This window comes from Pristiophorus japonicus, chromosome 3 (assembly GCF_044704955.1).
Source record: "Pristiophorus japonicus isolate sPriJap1 chromosome 3, sPriJap1.hap1, whole genome shotgun sequence".
Lineage (NCBI taxonomy): Eukaryota > Metazoa > Chordata > Chondrichthyes > Pristiophoridae > Pristiophorus > Pristiophorus japonicus.
This window is the reverse complement of record NC_091979.1, coordinates 38,777,456-38,802,064: the sequence shown is the minus strand read 5'-3', so window position 1 is coordinate 38,802,064 and position 24,609 is coordinate 38,777,456. Positions and strand designations below refer to the sequence as shown.

General features: G+C 41.1%; 1 protein-coding gene across 4 annotated transcripts in view; it reads right to left on the bottom strand.

Moving 5' to 3' along the window:
- Positions 1-4,697: 4,697 nt before the first annotated feature.
- The window catches only part of ralba (v-ral simian leukemia viral oncogene homolog Ba (ras related)), a 63,220-nt gene continuing 43,308 nt past the window's right edge, over positions 4,698-24,609 (bottom strand). For all 4 annotated transcript variants that reach the window (XM_070875284.1, XM_070875285.1, XM_070875287.1 and 1 more), the window contains exons 4-5: positions 7,256-7,433; positions 4,698-6,848 (exon numbers count right to left, since the gene is read on the bottom strand). In XM_070875284.1, the coding sequence (XP_070731385.1) occupies positions 6,729-6,848; positions 7,256-7,433 (298 nt within the window). In that variant the 3' untranslated portion in view covers positions 4,698-6,728. The remainder of the gene's footprint in view (positions 6,849-7,255; positions 7,434-24,609) is intronic.

Below are 24,609 nucleotides of genomic sequence, written 5' to 3'. Positions count from 1 at the left end.
GGAGGATGCCAAGAGGCTGCAGGGTGACTTGGACAGGTTAGATGAGTAGCAGATGCAGTATAATGTGGATAATGTTATCCACTTTGGTAGCAAAAACACAAAGGCAGAATATTATCTGAATAGCAGATTAGGAAAAGGGGAGGTTCAACGAGAGCTGGATGTCATGGTACATTGTCATTGAAAGTTGGCATGCAGGTACAGCAGGCGGTGAAGGCGGCAAAACGCATGGTGGCCTTCATAGCTAGGTGATTTGAGTATAGGAGCAGGGAGGCCTTACTGCAGTTGTACAGGGCCTTGGTGAGGCCTCACCTGGAATAGTGTGTTCAGTTGTGGTATCCTAATCTGAGGAAGGACATTCTGGCTATTGAGGGAGTGCAGCGAAGGTTCACCAAACTGATTCGCAGGATGGCAGGACTGACCTACGAGGAGAGACGATCGACTGGGCCTGTATTCACTGGAGTTTAGAAGGATGAGGGGATCTCAGAAACATAAAATTCTGACTGGACTGGACAGGTTAGATGCAGGAAGAATGTTCCGGATGTTGGGGAAGTCCAGAACCAGGGGACATAGTCTAAGGATAAGGGGTAAGCCATTTAGGACCGAGATGAGGAGAAACTTCACTCAGAGTTGTTAACCTGTGGCTTCTCTACCGCAGAGTTGTTGATGCCAATTCATTAGATATATTCAAGAGGGAGCTAGATGTGGCCCTTACGGCTAAAGGGATCAAGGGTTATGGAGAGAAAGCAGGAAAGGGGTACTGAGGTGATGAGCTATGATCGTGTTGAATGGCGGTGCAGGCTCGAAGGGCTGAATGGCCTACTCCTGCACCTATTTTCTATGGTCAATATCCTGCACCTTTTGTTGAATTACCTTTTGAGGTCAGGAAGAAACATTGTTTTTTATTTTTGGTATTTTACCTGTGGTTATTAATATTCACCTCCCGAGAGGGATAAAATGATGCAATCTCAGTGCAAGCTGTGTTCTCTGGTTTTTGAAAACTCAATAGGATAAATATCAGCCAATGACTGTATTGCAGCTAAATGAAGTTACTCAATGCGCAGAAAAGTGTGAAGTGTTATATTTTGATAGGAAGAACGAGGAAGCAAGAAAACTAAAAAGGTACAATTGTAAAGGGGATGCAGGAAGAGAAATCTGGGGGCAAAAATCATTGGAACGTGTCGCAGCAGTTCGAGAAAGCGGTTTAAAAAAAACACAAGAATCTGGGCTTTATTAATAGAGGTACAAAGTACAAAAGGAAGTTATGAACCACCTTTAGAAAACACTGGTTTTGCCTCAACTGGAGTATTGTGTCCAATTCTGGCCATCGCACTTTAGGAAGGATGTGAAGGCCTTTGAGTGCAGAAAAGATTTACGAGAATGATTCCAGGGATGAGGGACTTCAGTTATATGCATAGACTGGAGGAACTGGTGTTGTTCTCCTTAAAGCAGAGAAGGTTGAGAGGAGACCTGAATGAAGTGTTCAAAATCCAGACAAAGTAGATAGAGAGAAACTGTTCCCATTGGCAGAAGGGCCGAGAACCAGAGGACACAGATTTAAAGGTGATTGGCAAAAGAACCAAAGGCAACACGAGGAAAAACTTTTTTTTTTTTTTTAAATAAAACACAGCAAGTGGTTAGGATCTGGAATGCAGTGCCTGAAAGGGTGGTGGATGCAAGTCTCAGTTGTGGCTTTCAAAAGGGAGTTGTACCTGAAAGGAAAAAATATTGCAGGGCTACAGGGGGGGGGGGAAAGGTGTGGGGAAGTGGGACGAGCTGAAGTGCGACTAGCTGAAGTGCTCTTAGAGAGCTGGCAAGGGCTCGACAGGCGAATGGGCTCCTTCGGTGCTGCAACACAGCTACTCAATGTCTAGGTGACCTCATGTTGGGGCTACTGGCACTCGTAATTTGTTGCAATTCTCCCATTTGGTTACAGACGTTAATCATCTTGATAACGGCAACATGGATCAGACAGCAAAGACTAGAGCATTTGATTATCTTGCCTACACTTGGCTCGGGTGAAGAATTACCACATGGGTGAGGCAGCAGATGACTGCCAGCCTTTAGATAGCTAAAGATGTATGGGGGCAGAGTGGGGAAAAGGTGCATAAAGAATAGTCACAGTCCAAATCACTGGTTAAAGCATTTAAAAAACTTCACAAATAAAACTACTATATTTAGTCACATAATTTACATTTCAAATACCACATTACTGGAAAGAAAACACTGGACGTATAACTGGTATCTTGGATAGGGATGAGTGAGCAGGTGGTTTACACAAGGGGATTTCTAGCTTGCAAGCCAGAAAGCAATGGCATCCCACTATTTTTCTATGGTAAATGAGAACTTCCATGACATTAAAATAGTCAAAGAAAAATCAATTTATTGCATTCACTATTTATACTTTATTGTACATGTGGAGCCATAAAATTAGAAAGTTATAAACTAAAATTAATCAAAATGTATTTAAAGAAGTGACAAAGGAATATTCATTGTGCATTGTGATACAGGTGAGCACTGAATATTCCAACTCATGCAATGAAGTTATCAAGGAGTTGAACAGTTTTATGATATAATGCATCAGCATCCACTGAATGTTATCTATACCACAACTGTAGTTCACATTTAGTATATAAATTTAAACAGTTCATAAAACTGGAAGAAGTTTGGCAAGTAACAGTGAGGTCATGGTTAACAATGGTGCACTTTGAAATGAATCAAAGATTTGAAAAATACAAAACATATAATCTTAAACAATATCTCACTGACATACTACCGTGTCATAGTATAATGTGCAAATATTCCATTAAGAGATTAATAAGATTGGGATGCAATATGTTGAAGGGCAATTTAGTCAATTGTTTTTACATCACAGTTCAAAAAAAGTAAAATTTTACATTACAATGAGACAAAAGTTACAGCTATTGAATACAATTTCCTATTAAACAAAACGCCGGTTTCTCCGCAGATTTTCAAGAATCTTCAAACAATGTACTGTTGTTGGCCCCTTGAAGGTAGCACCTAACATGATTTTGCCTATGTACTTGGGAGCTGCAAGCATCCAATTTCAAAGCAGGGATATTATATGAACGAACATTAGAATTTTAACAGTTTAAAATGCGTACAACAGGGGCTCTTAATGAACACAGGTCAGAATGAATCGGTGAATGTGAGGCTTGTAAAGCTAGATGGACTTAAATTACAACAAACATGCTTTAGGCAACTTTCCCTAAAAATATTTTGCCAGTTGCCTTTTAGCTTTATCATTTCAGAGGCTTAATCATTTCACCATACACATTTTGTTCATGAGGAATATACAGGAAAATTGGAAATGATTATTCAACTGAATCTTGTAGGGTATTGGTCAGACACTGTAGTCAATAGCTTTAAAAAGGTTTACAATAGATAAGTCTATATGGAATGTGCTCCTAGCAAAGAATTTTTTTTAAATTTCAGTCCAATACAGGCTTGTCCAGACTAGATTTTTGACAAGCTTAAATCATTCACACAGCAACATCTGCTGGACTTTTCACACAAGATCCAATATTCTAATTCTTTCACGTGCACACACCTAGCATGCTTGGTACAGATATACACTAGTTAAAAAAACCCACCTCATAATTACATTGAGATTACCAAAACTGTGTTCATTAAGAGCCCCTCTTTAAAAAGCTTCATCTCTGCTCATTAGGCAGGATTTAGACCAAAGTACCCAAATAAAATGGAACGGTTTTGATGAATAGTGCATTAAATAAAATGCCCCAATCTTCCCACTGTATTTCAACATAAGCTTTGAGTTAGGCGATTGATTAAAACTGGATGTGATGGAAAAGCAACAATGAAAGCATGAATGGTAGTGCACAGTACATAGCTGAACAGTTTTTCATGATAGTAGTATTACCCTAATTTTAGGGGGACAAAAGTGGCAAGTTCAATTTCATTTTAACTAAAACAGGCTGTAAGACGGTTGCCTTTTACACCACCAGATCAGATTTCAAAAAGGTTTCTTCGTGACCATAAAAGATTATTTTTTTCCATTATTTAGAAAATTCACATCAGTAGGATTAAAAAAACTCATGGCCTTGCTTCATCTGTTGAAGATATAAAATCAGACCCATGCTGGCAGTGCTAATACTGTAACCCCACAAAAAGCAAATTGCCAAATACCCCCGATTGTCTTGAGATGCAAGAGGCTTACTGAGACGACACAGAAAGTCTAATAGTACTGATTGAGCCTCAGAGAGCAGGCACCTGGCTGGCTTCATCAGCAATTTTCCTCACGGTAAGAGCAGCAGTGGCAAGATAAATTTTATTATTAGTGGAGGGGAGGGGAAGAGAAGGCAACATGAATGTTAATGATGATTTTAGCGATCGGAATGATTAAGGTGTTACAGAACCAAATGTTTCCTCTCCTTTTGCACCCAGTGTCGTACACTTTTGGTCCACATACAACTCACTGGATGCAGAGTGCAGCCCCTCAATCCTGCTATGTGGATGGAGCCTAGCCAGCACAGACCAGCACCACACCAGAGCGACATTTTCATTTCTCACTCCTGCCATCCTTCTGACCAGACGTCAAATTAGCACAAATTGTGCACTATGTACTTGCACTTAGTGGGGGATTTACATAGAGAGCGACCAGACTCTTTATAATCCTTCCCATCTATTTTTGGCCGGGGGGGGGGGGGGGGGGGGGGGGGGAAGTGGGAGAAGAGAAGAGAAATGGGGAAGAAATTAAGAGATTTTCAGTCTGCACTAGATTTCAACTCTGAACCCAGGTGAAAACCATGTTTTAACCCATTATGTTATCTAGTTGCCCAGGGGGGGAAAAAAATTGTCTCCAGCATTCCTTGAAACAAGAGATTAGTCAAGTTATGCTACTTGTTTTATTTGTCATTCTTCATGTTGAAATATTTCAAATTTGCATGATGACATTAGTTTTCTCTCAGAATCAGGAAAATGCCATCTTGAAATTAGTTTTGTTAAACAGTGTAAACAATCTGGGTAACCTGTTAGTTTTTTGGCAAATACAGTATCACAGTCCATTACTGGCATAGAACCCTAACCCCTTCAGCTCAACAAAAAAGTTGTATTAAATCATAGAAAGATGGTTAGTTATGTTATCTACTGTCAGGAGAGAGAGGGTGAAGTTCACATTACATGCAATTTGTGTTAAGGCAAATGTAGAAAAATCAATTGCTATACTGTCCCAATAATCTAGTGTTTTAATGCATTAAACTACAGTAACAATCTACCTCCATTCAGAAATCATTCTTAAAAACACAAGTCAGCAGTGTCCAAGGCTTGTACAAATCATATTCACATGATATCACACAGAAACTAACACAATCCAATCTCATTTCTTTACAAATGCTCTAAAAAATATATCAGTGCGAGATATTGGTCCACTTCACACAGGTCAATTTTGTGTTCTTAAAAACATCTGAAAGAATTGGATAATTGTTTTTTTTAAATTATTTTCTTCTTACAAGACCACAAAGGACAATGTACTTTTAAAAAACAACCATGAACTCTAAACCTTTGATTGCTGCTGTGTTTCACGTGTGCTTCGTCATTCGTTACACGACAGTATCTTTTCCTACAAATAGTTAAAACTTCTTTTCATGATGCTAGTACTTTAACCCAAAAGACACACAATCACACAATGCAACACCTTACTAATGCACGTGCTGATGTGGTGAGCAGGAGGTACGGAATACTCTTCAGCATCAGCGATGCTTCTGTGTACCTTTGACAGATCTTGATACCCCAGCACTCCATCTACTTTTAATACACCACGTGGAGGTAGAGAATGCAATACGATGGGCTTAGAGACAGTGAAATAAATACCTGCACTGAGAGCTACTTACTATATCGGGTGCAAAATATCAAATGTGTGATGCGGAGGGGGGTGGGGTGGGAGTGCTAGTGAAAGAATTAGGTCTAAAATGACCCACACAAGTCTTTTAGCTAGGCTTTACACGAGAGGTGACAACTTCAAATGAGTAAGAATAGCAGAAAGTGATCATGTTGTACATGGGAAATTATGTCTGTGGACTTTGCTAAAGCCAACAGTTGCGTTAATAAATCTGACTTATTAGTTAGACTACAGAAAGCTCCGCTTTTAATCATTCTCTTCCTCCAGTGAATGGCACAAGTTGAGAGTTTAGCTGTACTGCAAGACCACATATGGTGCTATATAAAAGAGGATCAGAGTGTTCAAACTACTTTATCAAATGCCATTTTAAACACAAGGTCTTCACATTAAAAGAGAAATTAAACTTTGAACACAAACTATAATACGACAGCTTCAACGTGCTGCCTTTTATAAATCTGCCAGTTTGCTTTTGATGCATTAGAAATCTGCCCTTTAATTATTTCCCAAATTGGTTTTGAAAGGAGGTTATGAATAATTAGCATTTAACTGGACAAGGGAATCCAGAGATCTAAATGGAAGGTGGAAGCATGTTACTGCTTGATATGAACAGTTGCTCAAAAATTAAATGTGCCTGTAATAAAAAAGGGCAAAGAAATCCAAATCCTACAAAAAGGATACAACTTACTTGACAATTCAAAGAGCAACGCATTGGCAATGAACCCAACGTTACTCAATACTTGGAATAAACACTGTTTTACTATAAGATAAACAGTGACTGATTATAAACAAACTGAGTGGCTAAATGAATGGTAAGTGCCCAAGTTCAATTGACCCCCCACCCCCCAAAAATAAATCACAGTATGCAGCATCGTTCTCGGAGGCTCTTTTTGTTCCGGCTGCTCTTCTTCCCATTTTTGTCCTTGTTTTCTGACATTTTCTTTGCTCGAACCTCTCTCATCAGATCAAAAAATACCTTGATAAATAGAAATAATTTCACTGTGTAAAACCAGCATCAATTGAAAATATACAAATTAGCAACAGTTCACGTCCGTTCCAAAATGCCCGCAAGGAGAAGACCCACCTTCTACAACTTTAACAAAATCTACAGCACACCTACACAGTTTGTACAAGTAATTATACGTCCGTTCTGAAATAAAAATCAATGCTGGAAACACAATAGGTTATAAATGTTTCATAGTGTGTAATAATCCTTCAGCAAAATGGATATTGGTTCAGGTTTCAATTCCTTTGAAAAACAGGTTACCGTTTCTCTCCCTTTCAGGTGCAGAGTTAGTATTTCACCATTCTGAACATTTATCTATGTAGATCAAATTTTACATAATGAGAAATTAGCCAATAAACCAAAGGAGGAGTTCTCACCTTATCTACATTTGCTCTCGTTTTAGCCGAGGTCTCAACGTACTGAACTCCCCACTCTTCGGCTTTGCTCCTCGCTTCTTCAACAGACACTTGCCTCCGATCTTCCAAATCAGACTTGTTACCCACTAAAAGTAATGGGATTTTATCCTCCTCTGCTTTCACACGGAGAATTTGTTCCCTGCAAACAGAGAGTTGCTCATTATCTACAATCAAGATTCGATACCAAACTGAAGAAATTGTAATAAGGTTTTTTTTCCTCTATTAGTTGGCGTAACAATGTACAGCTAGAACTATAACAAAAGACAATGGCCCAGAGTTTGCGACCAGCGGTGAAGCAAAGGCGTTCACCACCAGCCCCGAAGTAAGCGTCCCACAAAGATGTGTGTCAAGAGGTTCGGATTTTGAGATGTTCAGTTGAGATCAGTGCAAGTTAACGGGGAATCCCTAATGCTGCTGTGACGTCAACAAGCTGTCTAAGCAGCCAATCACAATGCAGGATTCTCAGACTGGGAACCAGGAGTCTCATATTTTTTTTAAAGATAGAATAAGAGCGCAAAATAAAGATTGGCGCACTCACATCAGGAAAAAGGTAAACCTGAAATAAAAGATAATTAAACTTTTAAAACAGTTTTAAAGTTTCTTAATCATTTTTATTAAAAAGGTTAAATTTAAACACCACAAAATTAAAATTAGTTTTTCAGGGCCATAACATTTGTTTAGCATTCAATATGCCATTAAAATTCCAGTTACACCTAATCTGACTGCAAAAGCTTCTATAGATATGTGAAGAGAAAAAGATTAGTGAAAACAAACGTAGGTCCCTTCCAGTCAGATTCAGGTGAATTTATGATGGGGAACAAAGAAATGGCAGACCAGTTAAACAAATACTTTGGTTCTGTCTTCACGAAGGAAGACACAAATAACTTTCCAGAAATACTAGGTCTAAGTGAGAAGGAGGAACTGAAGGAAATCCTTATTAGTCAGGAAATTGTTAGGGAAATTGATGGGATTGAAGGCCGATAAATCCCCAGGGCCTGATAGTCTGCATCCCAGAGTACTTAAGGAAGTGGCCCTAGAAATAGTGAATGCATTGGTGATCATTTTCCAACAGTATCGACTCTGGATCGGTTCCTCTGGACTGGAGGGTAGCTAATGTAACACCACTTTTTAAGAAAGGAGGGAGAGAAAAAACAGGTAATTATAGACCAGTTAGCCTGACATTGTAGTGGGGAAAATGTTGGAACCAATTATTAAAGATGAAATAGCAGCACATTTGGAAAGCAGTGACTGGATCGGTCCAAGTCAGCATGGATTTATGAAAGGGAAATCCTGCTTGACAAATCTTCTAGAATTTTTTGACGATGTAACTAGTAGAGTGGACAAGGGAGAACCAGTGGATGTGGTGTATTTGGACTTTCAAAAGGCTTTTGACAAGGTCCCACACAAGAGATTAATGTGTAAAATTAAAGCACATGGTATTGGGGGTAATGTACTGACGTGGAGCGAGAAGTGGTTGGCAGACTGGAAGCAGAGTCGGGATAAACTGGTCTTTTTCAGAATGGCAGGCAGTGACTAGTGGGGTGCCACAGGGCTCAGTGCTGGGACCCCAGCTATTTACAATATATATATTAATGATTTGGAAGGAGGGAATGGAGTGTAATATCTCCAAGTTTGTAGATGACACTAAGCTGGGTGGCGGTGTGAGCTGTGAAGAGGACGCTAAAAGAGGACTTGGACAGGTTGGATGAGTGGGCAAATGCGTGGCAGATGCAGTATAATGTGGATAATGTGAGGTTATCTACTTTGGGGGCAAAAATACGAAGGCAGAATATTATCTGAATGGTGTTAGATTAGGAAAAGGGGAGGTGCAACGAGACCTGGGTGTCATGGTACATCATTGAAAGTTGGCATGCAGGTACAGTAGGCGTTGAAGGCAGCAAATGGTATGTTGGCCTTCATAGCGAGAGGATGAGTATAGGAGCAGGGAGGTCTTACTGCAGTCGTACAGGGCCTTGGGTGAGGCCTCACCTGGAATATTGTGTTCAGTTTTGGTCTCCTAATCTGAGGAAGGACATTCTTGCTATTGAGGAAGTGCAGCGAAGGTTCACCATACTGATTCCCGGGATGGCAGGACATATATGAGGAGAGACTGGATCGACTGGGCCTGTATTCACGAGTTTAGAAGGATGAGAGGGTATCTCAAACATGTAAAATTCCGACAGGACTGGACAGGTTAGATGCAGGAAGAATGTTCCCGATGTTGGGGAAGTCCAGAACCAGGGGACATAATCCAAGGATAAGGGGTAAGCCATTTAGGACTGAGATGAGGAGAAACTTCACTCAGAGTTGTGAACCTGTGGAATTCCCTACCAGAGTTGTTGATGCCAGTTCATTAGATATATTCAAGAGGGAGTTAGATATGGCCCTTACGGTAAAGGGATGAAGGGATATGGAGAGAAAGCAGGAAAGGGGTACTGAGGTGAATGATCAGCCATGATCTTATTTAATGGTGATGCAGGCTCAAAGGGCCGAATGGCCTACTCCTGCATCTATTTTCTATGTTTCTAATCCCTTTGGGTCTAACTTTTAATGGGGTATTTAACAGCGATATTTCCGCAGAAAAGTCCAAGTCTTCTTCAGTTTCTGATTGCCGACTATGAGGGAGGAGGAACAGCGCAACTGTGTCAGAGCAGTGAATGACTGACCACAACTCCAGGATTTCCATGTTAGGATGCGCATGTGCTACATCCTGAATTTGCGGTCAGTTTCAATGGGATAATAACAGCAGTTCGTTCGCCGATATTACCCACCGCAAATGACGGCCCAATATCTTACAAAATGACTCTGGGCAACTGCAACTCTGAAAAGTTGGAGAAAAACAATGGAGTGACGACAGGCAAGTTACAGATCGCCTACAGGCTATCCTGAACAACTCGAAGCGACGGTGTGAACTATGTCGGAATGTGAATTTATTACCCAAGTGCAGAAACTAGTAACTAGCCAACAAAAGTCAACCAGTGCGAGCGCTGCGCAGGAGGGCTCCCACAATCTTTCACAGCAATCTGGAAAAATCCAGGAACACAAGGATGCCAAAGAACAAGAAACCAACAGAAAAAGCCAAGCAGAAAGTTGCTAATAGAGAACTTTTTTTCCCCCCAGTAAAATGCACTACTTCATAGTAGGAGAGCCCCAGAACCCTCAGTGCAGTATAAAGTAGCAGCACAGGCCAGATAGATCAAAAAGGGAAGAGAAATTAAAAGCGGAGGGGGGTGCTGGGCAGAGTGAAAATTAAAAAAGGGGAGCATTAGAGCAAAGCCCATTTTAAAAAAGCAGCATGAGAGATGTTAAAGGGAAGCACCCAAGAAAAATAAAAATGGGGATAGCAGAGAGAAGCGAATTTAAAAGCATGCGAGGAATAAAACAAACAGGGAAGTATGACAGAGAAGTTAATAGTTAAAGGGATGCTGGAGAGAAGTAACTTTTTAAAAATTAATTAAAAAAGCACCTTTGAGGAGCATCAGGAGTAAAATTAAGATGGAGGCGGAGGCAAGAGAGTAAAATACTGCAGACCAGAAATCAAAGACAAGTTCCATAATTTGGATCCTTCAGGTATGGACCCATCTGATAAAGGACCCAGACCCAAAACATCCTTTCTATTCTCTCCGCAGATGCTACCTGACCTACTGAGCATTGTCAGTTTTTGTTCTGAAAGTTACAAGGTGTTTTCGGTGCAAGGTTTGTGTACAGGAAAGCTGGGTATAATAGACAAGGAAAAAGGTTGCAAAAATTGTCTTGATCAAAAAGCTTAAGGCCTTAAGACAGGAAAGCAGAGGAACTAATAAAGGCAAATGGGAGGAGATTTGTATGGCATTAACAGTATTATGAAGGAGTTAAATAGAAACAGACAAGCTGGTGCCTTTTTTCCAAAAAGGGCAATATAAATAGATGGAGGAAACTACAGACTCATTAGGTCAACTTTGATAACATGGAAAACCATGGAAATGATCAGAATAAATGTAATGACATGTATAATAACCTGGTAAACAGAGGTCAATATGGATTCAGAAGGGGAAAGGTTCTGCATGATGAACTTCATTAACTTTTTTGAGGAAGTGACAACCTAAGTGGGAAATCCAAGACTTGGTTCAGGGAATAAAAAGGAAATTGGAGGAAGGGTTGAAAATAACTGGTACTAGTTTGAAGCATCAGGGTGGGAATGGGGAAGCGTTTTTAGTGGGGTGCCCAATTTTTGGTATTGGGATTATTAATTCTTTTGATTTACATAAATTATGATCCACAGAATGCTAATTTGAAATATTTGTAGATACCTATAATACTAAAATGAGGCGGCGGCAGCTCGGGAAATAAAAAATAAATTGGATAAAATATGCAAGTAGGTAGGACAATGACAGATGCAATTTAAACAACTTGTATTTATACAGCACCTTTAACATAGTAAAAGACCACAAGACACTTCACAGGAGCATTATCAAACAAAGTTTGACAGCCACACGGAGATATTAGGGCAGGTGACCAAAAGCTAGGTTTTAAGGAGAGTCTTAAAAAGGAGGAAAGGAAGAGGAGAGACACACAGAGGTTTAGGAGTAAATTCCAGAGCTTAGGGCCTTGGTAGCTGAAGGCACGGCCACCAATTGTTGAGCATCCCTGATTTTAATTGCTCAAGAGATCAGAATTTCAGGATATCTAAGGGTTGAGGCTGGAAGAGATTACAGAGATAGGGCGAGGCGAGGCAATAGAAGGATTTGAAAATAAAAGGATGAGAATTGCAAAATCGAGACATTGCTTAACCGGAAGCCAATGCAAGTCAGGACACAGGCAGCACCAGTTTAGGATGACCCCAAATTTAGGGAGGGTAAAGTTCTTTTTTTTTTTAAATCAAAAAAATGTACTCTGAATGGCATCAAAATATTTCCAACTATTGCAGATAGCAATCAAAGCAGCATACAGAATGCTGAATTTTGCACTAAAACAGCAGAGTACAAGTCAGAGCAAGTGATGCTCAAGACTGAAGTATGAGTAATGATTAGAGAATCTAGGGACTGCCATGTTCCCTGGTGACTTACAGCCTTAATTCCAGCAAAGTCTCATCCAATCCCACTCTGCTCAAACTGCCCACAATGTTTCAACCACCCCCCCCCCATTACACAACATCTTCCATCTAAATCAGTCTATTCTGACCCTAACCCCTCTCCAGTAAAAACAATTTTGGGCACAAAAGTCAAACATATGCAATGGACAGATAAGCACACTGTTATTTAATAACAGAAAAGTTAAACAAGTTCTTGCCTTTAGCAAGACCTTTTTTTTTAAAATATAGTTTTATTACTAAATGATTCATTCAATCTAATTATCACTTAATTGGCCATTCAGTACATTTGTCTTTTATTTCCACACAGCAAAATACATAATCGAATCTACAGCACAGAAACAAGCCACTTGGCCCACTATGTGTTTCTCCACATAATACCATCTAGGCAAAGCTTCAGGGTGGATCTTTTGAGAGACTGAGTGGTTAACTAAAAGAAATTAAAAGGAAGGCTAACACCAGCGTGGATGATGCGACAAGTTTATTTTCCAACAATGGATGTCAAATCTGAATCATGGGAAATGCATATAACAGGATAAAGTTCAAATACAATTCAAACTTCCTTCACAGCTCCCAAAAAACATCAGTTATACCTGTAAGCAAAGGAACAGGCAGACAGTCCATGCTGGAGCCTTTGCCACCTTACCACAAGATGCACATCTTATTGTTCAGTGGCACAGTGAGTCAGTCCACAAATACACATTCGTTCTTAAAGATTTAGTCTGTTGTAAACAGAGGTTCACAGCATGGTAAACCACTTGCCTAAAAACTGGCAATTCATTCTGGAACATGGGTGTGGTTCATTTTCCACTTGCTGACTTTTGAGAGATTATAGAACCTTGGGTTACAATTAAACACTACATGGAGCTGCAAAGTACATGGTCATACATCTTTACAGCGACAGACCATATTTGATGAAGATAGAAAACACTAAAGGCCAACACACTTTTAAAATAAAAGTCTATGCTAGAATATACTGCACAGGTGGTGCAGTACAACAGAGGAATATATGGACTTTGTTTACAGACCTTGGGAGGCCCAGTTTAATAATGTAAGCTTTATTTTACATATGTGGCTGATGCCAACAGTAAAATACCTGCCACAAACATTACAGATTCATCTCAAGGGAATCCTGTTCAAACATGAAGTTTTAAAAATGTAAATTTTCCATAAATCAGTGTTCAATTCATTCAAACTTAACGATCATGTGCATTAGGCTCCAGACTTGATCTGAATTAGACCAGTGATCACTAACTAGTTGTTGAGAAAGGTAGGTGCTGCTCTAGTGTCTCAGGTAAGATATTAATCGGAGGCCTTGCATTTACAGAGTGCCTTTAATACAACAACCTGTATTTCTACAAGCGTCTTTAATGTAGTAAAACCTCCCGAGGCAGTTCACAGCAACGATCAAACAAAATTTTACACCGAGCCACACGAGATATTAAGACAGGTGACCAAAAGGTTGATCAAATAGGTAGACTTTAAGAAATGTCTTAAAGGAAGAGAGCGGTGGAGAGGTTTAAATCGAGGGAATTCCAGAGCTTAGGGAAAACATATGAAGACATACCATGGAGTTTTACAGAGATGCAAGTAAAAAAAAAAACATGGACACTCAGCCAAAGGAGGTGATATCAGGAGGTTTAACTAAAAATGTGGTCAAAGATGTGGGTTTAAAGGAATTTCTTGAGGAGAAGCAGAGGAATTTAGGGAACGAATTCCACAGCACTGGGCCTAGGTGGCTAAAGGCACGGCTACCAGTAAAGGGTTGGGGGTGGGAGATGCGCAAAAGTGTCGTCAGTGGGAAAATTTTAGGGCTGGAGGAGATAGCAAAGGGCGAGGACATGAAGGAATTTAAATGCAGGGTTGTTCAGGTAGATGCAAAAAATGCCAAGCTATTATTTGAAGAGAAGCAGGGAATTCTCTGTCCTCTCAACCAACACCACCAAAAACAGATCAACGTGTGCCTTCTCATTTGCTGCTAATGGGACCATGCCATATACAGGTTAGCTGCCACATTTGCCTATATAAATGGTGACAGTCCTTCAAATTTAATCCAGGGTTATAAAGCACTATGACATTTTTTTTTTTTTAAGGACACAAGGTGCTACACATAAATGCAAGTTAATTCTTTTCAGTTTGGAGACAGAGCTCATAATGCAGTGTCAAAATACACAGTAATTTTAGTCGCCACGCAGCTGCAGAAAAGCTGGCTGGAAGTAGCCGATACTAGTGGTCAGAAAGAGTGATGAAAGCTGTATTTGCAAGTCAGCATTGAAGGATAGCTCACGGAAAGGCACACATTAGCAGTGGAAGCGGACTGGAGAAAATGTGAACAAAAGCTCGTGTATATTTTGCTAAAACAGCTCAAGGACATAGACTGCAAAAGCAAAATACTGCGGATGCTAGAATCTGAAATAAAAACAGAAAATGTTGGAAATCTCAGCAGGTCAGGCAACATCTATGGAGAGAGAGAGACAGAGTTAACATTTCAAATCGATGACCCATCGTCAGAACTCAATGCAGTCAAAATACAGTGAATTTAGTTGCCAAGCAGCTGCAGAAAAGCTGTCTGGAAGTAGCCGATACTAGTGGTCAGAATGAGTGATAAGGGTTTCTCTCGCCACAGATGCTGCCTGACCCACTGAGATTTCTAGCATTTTCTGTTTTTATATCAAGGACAGGCCTGCTCTTTAATAGTCAGAATCATCGAATGGTTACAGCACAGAAGGTGGCAACTCGGCCTGCAAGCCCTTGCCAACTCTCAGCTAGTCCCCCTCTCCTTTCCCTGTAGCCCTGCAATTTGTTTTCCTTCAGATACTTATCCCAGCTCCCTTTTGAAAGAGAAAATTGAGTCTATCTCCACCACCCTTTCAAGCAGTACATTCCAGATCTTAACCACTCGCTGCGTGAAAAAGTCCTTCCTTAGGTCGCCTTTGGTTCTTTTCCCAATCACCTCAAAAAGTTAAAGAAATAAGTTCCTCATCTGTTGGGATTAAAAGTCAGCTTCGGCTTCATTTCATTGGTATTACAGATATACCAAACTCACAGCTTACATCCTACAATCAAGCTGTTAGAAAAATGAGATAATCCAGCAGTTTATAACCTGAAGCACATACTTGTGATTGTTCACAACTTTCAAAAAAAGGTAACAGCAGTAGAATTATATCTTTTAGTACATACTTTATATGATTAACGAGAGAGAAGTACTTTCCTTACCTCCATCTTGGAAGACAAATATAATTTTTTTTTAAATTAAAGTTGATTCACTGTTATTTCTGCCATCATGGAGACCATCATTTTGGATCTCAACTTCCCTTGAATTGCAACAGTGTCCATTGAACAGATGGCCAGGGGATGTTACTCATCCTAGAACAGCTGTTTACCTTCTGGGAGTCTTGGACAGGCCTTACTTAATGGGGTACTGCTGCACATTAGCCAGCAGAGGGCTTACTAGTGTCAGGCAACTCTGGATCAGTCTCCAGAGTGCAAGCCTTGGCTCCTATTAAAAAAAGACAATGGAGCTGGTCCAACTCACATGCAAACAATCCTTGCACCAAATGTCACTGGAGCAGCTGTGGAAGGAAGTACACATGTGAAATGTCTGCCTCCACAAGGGTAAAAATTTAAACGGCATTATAAAAAAAAAAAAACAGGTTTTCAAAGCAATTGGTTGGAAGGGGGCAGGGAAGAATAAAAGCGCTGCATTCAAAAAAAAACATTACCTTTCCCAATCGCTCAGACTTCCCTTCCCCTTTTAGCACAGTTTAAAAAAAAAAGTTACAATCATACTGCTTAACCATTCCATTACTGACCTAATACATTTGTGCGACTGACTTGACCTAGTTCGAGATGTGATTCAGCCCCTCTCCTCCTCTCCCCCCTTCTGCCTTCAACACAGTAAACCACTATGTTCCATCATTATTAGTTCAAGCTCGACATTTAGCCTGGAACTAAGCAATTTAAAAAAAAATTTTTAAAACCAAGTGACTATCTGCATTGTGTATATTCAGTTTGATATCAGTAGCTAAAGTAGTACTCTTTCTAGAGAAAGGTCATACTGAAAGCAAGTTACTGAACTTAACCACGCAGCCAAACCAATTACTAAAGTGCCATTGAACAGTAATAGCATTTGGTAGCATTAAAATACAAACTGAATTTTTTTTTGAAAAGCTCTTTTTAGTGCATAAAGCAGAATGTTTTAGGAGTTGCATAATCATCCAGCTTTTAAAATAAAACAGGATGTCTTCAGTGGGATTAAAAACTTGCATTTGATTTAGTCGCCATGGGGGAGAAAACAAATGTAAACAGGGATTTTCCAAAAACTCCTTTGAGTTATCTTTTCCATCTCTGCAGCTGACACCTTGAAATAACTAAACTCCAGTCATGAACAAGTCATTACCAGTCACCAGGATTACAAAACTGGGACAATCTGTTTAAAAGTGGCTCATAAGTACGCACTAGCTGTAACCGGTTTAGGAGGCAACGTATGCAGAGTGGACAACAAAAGACAAAATCTGAATCACCAATAGATTTGTACATTAACATAGAAACATAGAAAATAGGTGCAGGAGTAGGCCATTCGGCCCTTCGAGCCTGCACCACCATTCAATAAGATCATGGTTGATCATTCACCTCAGTACCCCTTTCCTGCTTTCTCTCCATACCACTTGATCCCTTTAGCCGTAAGGGCCATATCTAACTCCCTCTTGAATATACCTAACAAACTGGCATCAACAACTCTCTGGGCTAGAAAATTCCACAGAAGACGTTTCTCCTCATCTCAGTCCTAAATGGCTTACCTTTTATCCTTCAACGGTGACCCCCGTGTCTGGACTTCCCCAATATCAGGAACATTCTTCCTGCATCTAACCTGTCGAATCCCATCAGATTTTATATGTTTCGATGAGATCCCCGCTCATTCTTCTAAATTCCAGTGAATATAAGCCTAGTTGATCCAGTCTTTCTTCATATGTCAGTCCTGCCTTCCCAGGAATCAGTCTGGTGAACCTTCGCTGCACACCCTCAATAGCAAGATTGTCCTTCCTCAGATTTGGAGACGAAAATTGCACTCAATACTCAAGGTGTGGTCTCACCAAGGCCCTGTACAACTGCAGTAAGATCTCCCTGCTCCAAAACTCAAATCCCCTCTGAAGGCCTGCATGCCATTTGCTTTCTTTACTGTCTGCTGTACCTGCATGTCTACCTTCAATGACTGATGTACCATGACACCCAGGTCTCATTGCACCTCCCCTTTTACTGATGTCACCATTCAGATAATAACCTGCTTTCCTGGTTTTGCCACCAAAGTGGATAACCTTCAATGAGTATCTTAATTGATCATTTGTATTGGGGGATAAAGTACATTACAAGCAATTTTCCCGTGAATTTCTTTTTTGGGTGCGTGGCCTATTCAAATTTCCGCACGTGCACGTTCTTCCATTTAACAGCCGCTGAGCAACCTGCGCGGGACCTCCAGACCTCTGCGCGGCTGCACAGTTCAACGGGATCAACGCAAGAGCACCTCAACACAAATCAGTTTGTTCATGAGGTCATCAGAGCAAGTCTCACTTCCCATTGCCCCAGAACTGCTCAAAGTGAGTAACTATGTGCGTATTCCCCAGCAATGTGTTCAAAAGCTCGAGTATTTTCAACTGACTAAATTTTGTACACTTGGATGTGTGGAAGGGGGGGGGGGGGAGGGGGGGGGGGGGAGGAGAAAAAGAAAAGACGACTTGCATTTGTATAGCACCTTTCACAATCACCAGACATCTCAAAGCACTTTACAGCCATTGAAGTACTTTTGGAATGTAATCACTATTGTAATGTGGGAAACACGGCAGACAACTTGCGCACAGCAAGCTCCCACAAACAACAATGTGATAATGACCAGATAATCTGTTTTTGTTATATTAATAAATATTGGCCAGGACACCAGGGATAATTCCCCTGCTCTTCAAAATAGTGGCATGGGCTATTTTACATCCACCCGAGAAGGCAGATGGGGCCTCAGTTTAATGTATCATCCGAAAGACGGCACACCTGAGTGTGGCACTCCCTCAGCACTGCACTGGAGCATCAGCCTAGATTTATGTGCTCAAGTCCCTAGAGTGGGACTTGACCCACAACCTTCTGACTCAGAGGCGAGTATGCTACCCACTGACCCATAGCCGAGCAGGGAAGAAATAAATATACCAAAATAAATGTATTTTGTAAGCTGAAGAACATTACAAGTGGTCCAATCACTCATACAGGTAACAGGGCTCCAAATATAGAAAAGGTTGAATTTTAAAAAAAAAATCTTGTGTACAAAGGGCATAAAAAAAAAAGACATAAACTTGCAATCACTTGTACAAGGGGGCAGGTGTCAGAAAATACAGAGCAAATGATAATTGGTTGCTCTCAAAAGGCAGTCAATGGTTAATGTAGAACACCGGTATCCCTTAAAATACTACAAATGTGGCACTTCAATACAATAAACTCGATCAGTCTTCATCTATCAAAATATTCCATACTAGCAAACATGTTTCAGTTTGGGTAGGACAGAGAAAGGAATGACTATGTGGCACCAATACAACAAGATCTGTGCGAGCTAAATGTGCCAATGTTGTAATGCTGGCTCTCATTGGGCTTGCACCGAAAACTACACCATTTATATTTTTTTTTTAAAAAAGAGAAATCTAATAAATCAAAGATACAGTTTGCTGCCAAAGATGGCTCAAATGCAGATCCCCTGCCAATACCAAGGCTAATCCTGTGTTCAGAAGTACCTTCTCGGGCATACCGGGAGTTGGGGGAGGTTGCAGAGATGGGAATTTAAACACAAGGATAAGAATTTTAAATTGGAAGCATTGTGAGACCAAGAGCCAACATAGGTCATCAAGGACAGGGCGACAAGTGATCAGGATCTAGCACAGGCCAATATATGGGCAGGAACATTTTGGATGAGCTAAAGTTTAGAGTATGCAGGACAAGGGGCTGGGAAGGAGAGCATAGGAGGTTGAGTCTGGAGGTGACAAAGTCACGGATGAAGGTTGCAGCAGCAGATGAGCAGAGGTGGGAGTAGAAGCGGCCGGTGCTACAAAGGCGGGAGCAGACAGTCTCTGACAGAGAGGATACTGGGTCAGAAGCTCAGCTTGGGGGTCAAAAGGATGCTGAGGTTGCAAACAGTCTGGTTCAGCCTGAAATAAGAGTCAGGGAGGGCTGCGGAATTAGTGACAAAGGTATGGAGGCAACAGATGACTTAATCAAAATTTGTATTATACTTTGTCATTTAGAAAAAAGTTGGAGCAAAAAAAAAATTCAAAATTGAGATTTATTGCCACACTCCAAGGCCATCTGCTCACAACCATCTGAAAACAAGTCCATTTATGTTCATGGCCCCAACATACGTCTGATTATATTGTGGACACTAAAGTCACACTTCAATACGTTTGTAATAATTATTTCCCACCTACATACTAATGGCCCATTCCTCAGATTTGTATCAACTCCAACCAGGAAATTCAGCTATTAAAAGTGCTGTAAATGGAATTGCACTGCCGTCTCAATGTTTAATGTATTAAAGGCAGCAGCAAAGAGTGGCATTCGTCAGTTTGGTAAGTGGGTGAGTTTTAAGGGTTATTCTCTTTAAACCATTTGGAGGCTGGAGTAAATTGTTAGTGGCAATTGCCAGTAGCTTCCAAGTAAGTAGCAGTTTAATTTAAAGGGGAAAAGTTAAATAGTTGGGAATCTTTCAGGTTGAGGCAGAGAAAAACAAGGCAACTCTCTAGTAGGAGGCAATTAGCAGCTAGTTAAAACCAGTTCTGTAAACAACTGACCAGTAGTGAGTCATCTGACCTAGATACAGTTTACAAAGAGGCAGCTCGTGCAGAGCATGGAGTGCAGCAGCAAAGAGTGGCATTCGTGAGTTTGGTAAGTGGGTGAATTCAGGCAAGTGGGGGTGGCAGGTGCTGTTTTGTCTTGTTTTTCCTACCAGTGCTGACACTAGAGCAGCTGATAAGGAGTGCGAGTAGAAGAAGGAGGCCCAGAGACCAGCCCAACCAGCTGCAGACAAAGATAGAGAGGTGCAAAATAGAGAGGCGATATCACAGCCAAGCTGGTAAGTGGTTGGCTGTTCGACTGGTAAGTATAACTCTCTTTTAGACTGACTGAGATTGGTTTAATTGGCAGCGAACTAAGTAGCTGTTTGGTGTTTAAGTACATTTTAGTAAGTAAATTAATTTAAGGGTTAATCATGGCAGGAGAGCTCAGACCCATGTCATGCTCCTCCTGTGCGATGTGGGAAGTCAGAGACACTGGACTACTATGTGTGCAGGAAGTGTGTCCAGCTGCAGCCCCTGACAGACCACATGACGGCACTGGAGCTGCGGATGGACTCACTCTGGAGCATGCGCGATGCTGAGAATGTTGTGGATAGCACATTTAGTGAGTTGGTCACACCGCAGGTAAGGGTTAGGACAGATAGTGAATGGGTGACCAAGAGACAAGGCAAGAGCAGGAAGGTAGTGCAGGAGTCCCCTGCGGTCATCTCCCTCCAAAACAGATATACCGTTTTGGATACTGTGGGGGAGATGACTTACCAAGGGAAGGCACCAGCAGCCAGGTTCATGGCACCATGGGTGGCTCTGCTACACAGAAGGGCGGGAAAAAGAGTGGGAGAGCTTTAGTGATAGGGGATTCTATTGTAAGGGGAATAGATAGGAGTTTCTGCGGCCGCAACCGAGACTCCAGAATGGTATGTTGCCTCCCTGGTGCAAGGGTCAAGGATGTCTCGGAGTGGCTGCAGAGCATTCTGGAGAGGGAGGGTGAACAGCCAGTTGTCATGGTACATGTAGGTACCAACGATATAGGTAAGAAGCGGGAAGGTGTCCTACAAGCTGAATTTGGGGAGCTAGGAATTAAATTAAAAAGTAGGTTGGCAGACAGGAATAGGAGCAAAGGGGGACTTTTCAGAATAGCAGGCAGTGACAAGTGGGGTACCGCAAGGTTCTGTGCTGGGGCCCCAGCTGTTTACATTGTACATTAATAATTTAGACGAGGAGATTAAATGTATTATCTCCAAATTTGCAGATGACACAAAGTTGGGTGGCAGTGTGAGCTGCGAGGAGGATGCTATGAGGCTGCAGAGTGACTTGGATAGGTCAGCTGAGTGGGCAAATGCATGGCAGATGAAGTATAATATGGATAAATGTGAGGTTATCCACTTTGGTGGTAAAAACAGAGAGACAGACTATTATCTGAATGGTGACAGATTAGGAAAAGGGGAGGTGCAACAAGACCTGGGGGTCATGGTACATCAGTCATTGAAGGTTGGCATGCAGGTACAGCAGGCGGTTAATAAAGCAAATGGCATATTGGACTTCATAGCGAGGGGATTTGAATACAGGGGCAGGGAGGCGTTACTACAGTTTTTCAGGGCCTTGGTGAGGCTGTACCTGCTCTGCGAGTGTTTGATGGGACAGTGTAGAGGGAGCTTTACTCAGTATCTAGATTAGATGCAGGAAGAATGTTCCCAATGTTGGGGAAGCCCAGAACCAGGAGTCACAGTCTAAGGATAAGGGGTAAGCCATTTAGGATCGAGATGAGGAGAAACTTCACCCAGAGAGTGGTGAACCTGTGGAATTCTCTACCACAGGAAGTTGTTGAGGCCAATTCACTAAATATATTCAAAAAGGAGTTAGATGTAGTCCTTACTACTAGGGGGATCAAGGGGTATGGCGAGAGAGCAGGAATAGGGTACTGAAGTTGCAAGTTCAGCCATGAACTCATTGAATGGTGGTGCAGGCTCGAAGGGCCGAATGGCTTACTCCTGCACCTATTTTCTATGTTTCTATGTTAAGTGATTAAATCTTCAAGTTTGCAGCTGCAATGTCTTGTTTATAATGCTCCTTTTAGTAAATGGAAGACAACCATATGCTGTTGAAATCATCTGGTTATGGAACACATAATGGCCTCCTTCTGTGCCATGAATGTCTACAATTCTATAATAACCAGCCAGTAAAAAGTTCAGACCAAGCACTGCTCTTTGTCTGTGGATCCTTTAGGATCCTGCTCTGGAATTTACGAACAGGGTGAATAGGCCAAGTTATTTTTTTCGTGCAATACTACAGTACAACGCAACCACAGAGCACCACAAGCTTCAGTTTGACTCATTAGTAGCACTCTTGCTTCTGAGTCAGAAGCTTGTGGGTTCAAGCCACACCCCAGGGACGTGAGCACATCATTTAGGTCAAAAAAGGATGTCGAGGTTGCAAACAGTCTGGTTCAGCTTGAAATAATGGTCAGGGAGGGCTGTGAAATTGCAAAGTGCCAACGTTAACTGAGTGGGCAAACAGAGTATAACGTGGGGAAATTAGGTTATTCACTTTGGTAGGAAGAATTTTTTTTTTTTTTTTAAACATTTTTTTTTTTTAAATGGTGAGAAACTACTAAATGTAGGTGTTCAGAGAGATTTAGGTGTCCATGTACAGGAAGCAGTGAGTTAGCATACAGGTACAGTAAGCAATTAGGAAGGCAAATGGTATGCTGTCTTTTATTACAAGAGGGTTGGAGTACAAGGGTAAGGAAGTCTTGCTACAATTGTGCAGGGCTTGGGGAGACCAGACCTGGAGTAGTGTGCACAGTTTTGGTCTCCTTATCTCGGAGAAAAGATATACTTGCCTTGGAGGTGGTGCAAAGGTTCACTAGATTGATGCTTGGGATGAGAGTTGTCCTACGAGGAGAGATTGAGTAGATTGAGCCCATACTTTCAGGAGTTTAGAAGAATGAGATGATCGCATTGAAACATATAGGATTCTTAAGGGGCTTGACAGGGTAGATGTTGAGAGGTTGTTTCTCCTGGCTGGAGAGAGTAGAACTAGGGGGCATTGGTCTCAGAATAAGGGGTCAGCCTTTTAAGACTGAGATGGAGAATTTCTTCACTCAGAGGGCTGTGAATCTTTGGAATTCTCTGCTCCACAAGGCTGTGGATGCTGAATCATTGAGCTTATTCAAGGCTGAGATAGATAGAATTTTGGTCTCATGGGGAATCAAGGGTTATAGAGATCAAACAGGAAAGTGGAGTAGAGGTCAAAGATCAGCCATCATCTTATTGAATGGTGGAGCAGGCAAGAGGCAGTATGGCCTACTTCTGTTGGTAATTCTTTTGTTCTTTCAGATGTTTAAGTGGATGTGAAAGATCCCATGACATTATTCAGAGAGGGGAGTAGGGGAGTTGTCCTGGCCAACTCCCAGCTCTTAACCAACACTAACCGATTATTTATCTCTTTACTGTTTGTGGGGCTTTGCCGTATGGAAATTTATATCCAACAAAAACTATAACAAATAAACACAATTAACTTCAGTGTAGATTACCAGGTCTCCTGGTAGCTGGCTTATGCAAATCCAGTATGGTTACTTTGCAGTTGCCACATGCTACCCAAGACTGGCTTGTTAGGAGCTGGTGACATTCTTATTGTACAAACCCAATGTAAAAGTGGCATTACTCTGTAAAGATCCAATGCACCATAAATCTAGGTACGCAAATAGGCACATATAAAATATAGAGCTGTTACAGGGAATGCAGGCAGCAACAAGAGAAGTAGCTTGAAGTGGACTGGTGGGAAGGACAGTATTTGATCTTAAAATCTACTTAAATGTTTTCACACATCTGCTATCTTTAGCCTGGGGTCCGATCTTAAAAACTTTTTGAAGTTCAAATGCGATGCACTTTTTAAAAAGAGAGCACAGTAAATCAAAGAGTAATTGTAGCACTTGGAGAAAACTTGAGTCAATAGTTATTTTCATTCAGGGTATTTGCAGTCGGCAAATTGCCAAGCTTGGAGGGAGGGATCTTGCTCCACAACACAAATGTGTCTTAGTAAGTCAAGATAAGATTATTGATAATGTTGTCAATTGAGGGGGCCGCGAATCAGATAGTCCTGCCAGTAGAAAGTGTGGATGATGTCAAGAAGGGGGGCAGGGGACGAGACAAATAAAAAAGGACCTAGGTAGAAAAGAGAACTGCAAAAAAAAAAATCAGATGGATATCTTTCAGACTTGGTTTTGAGAAGAATCTGCCTTTTTTTCCCCAAAAAATTTACTAATTCTTCACATCAGCTAGGTGTTCTATTGCATAAACTCAAGTATCCACAAATACGACAATTCTCCTCCAAAAAAGGAAAAAATTTAGATAGCTTGCTTTTTTTTAAAAATACATTAAAAAAAATGAACTGCAGCTCTGGGTTGACAGAATGCACAATAGCAGCAA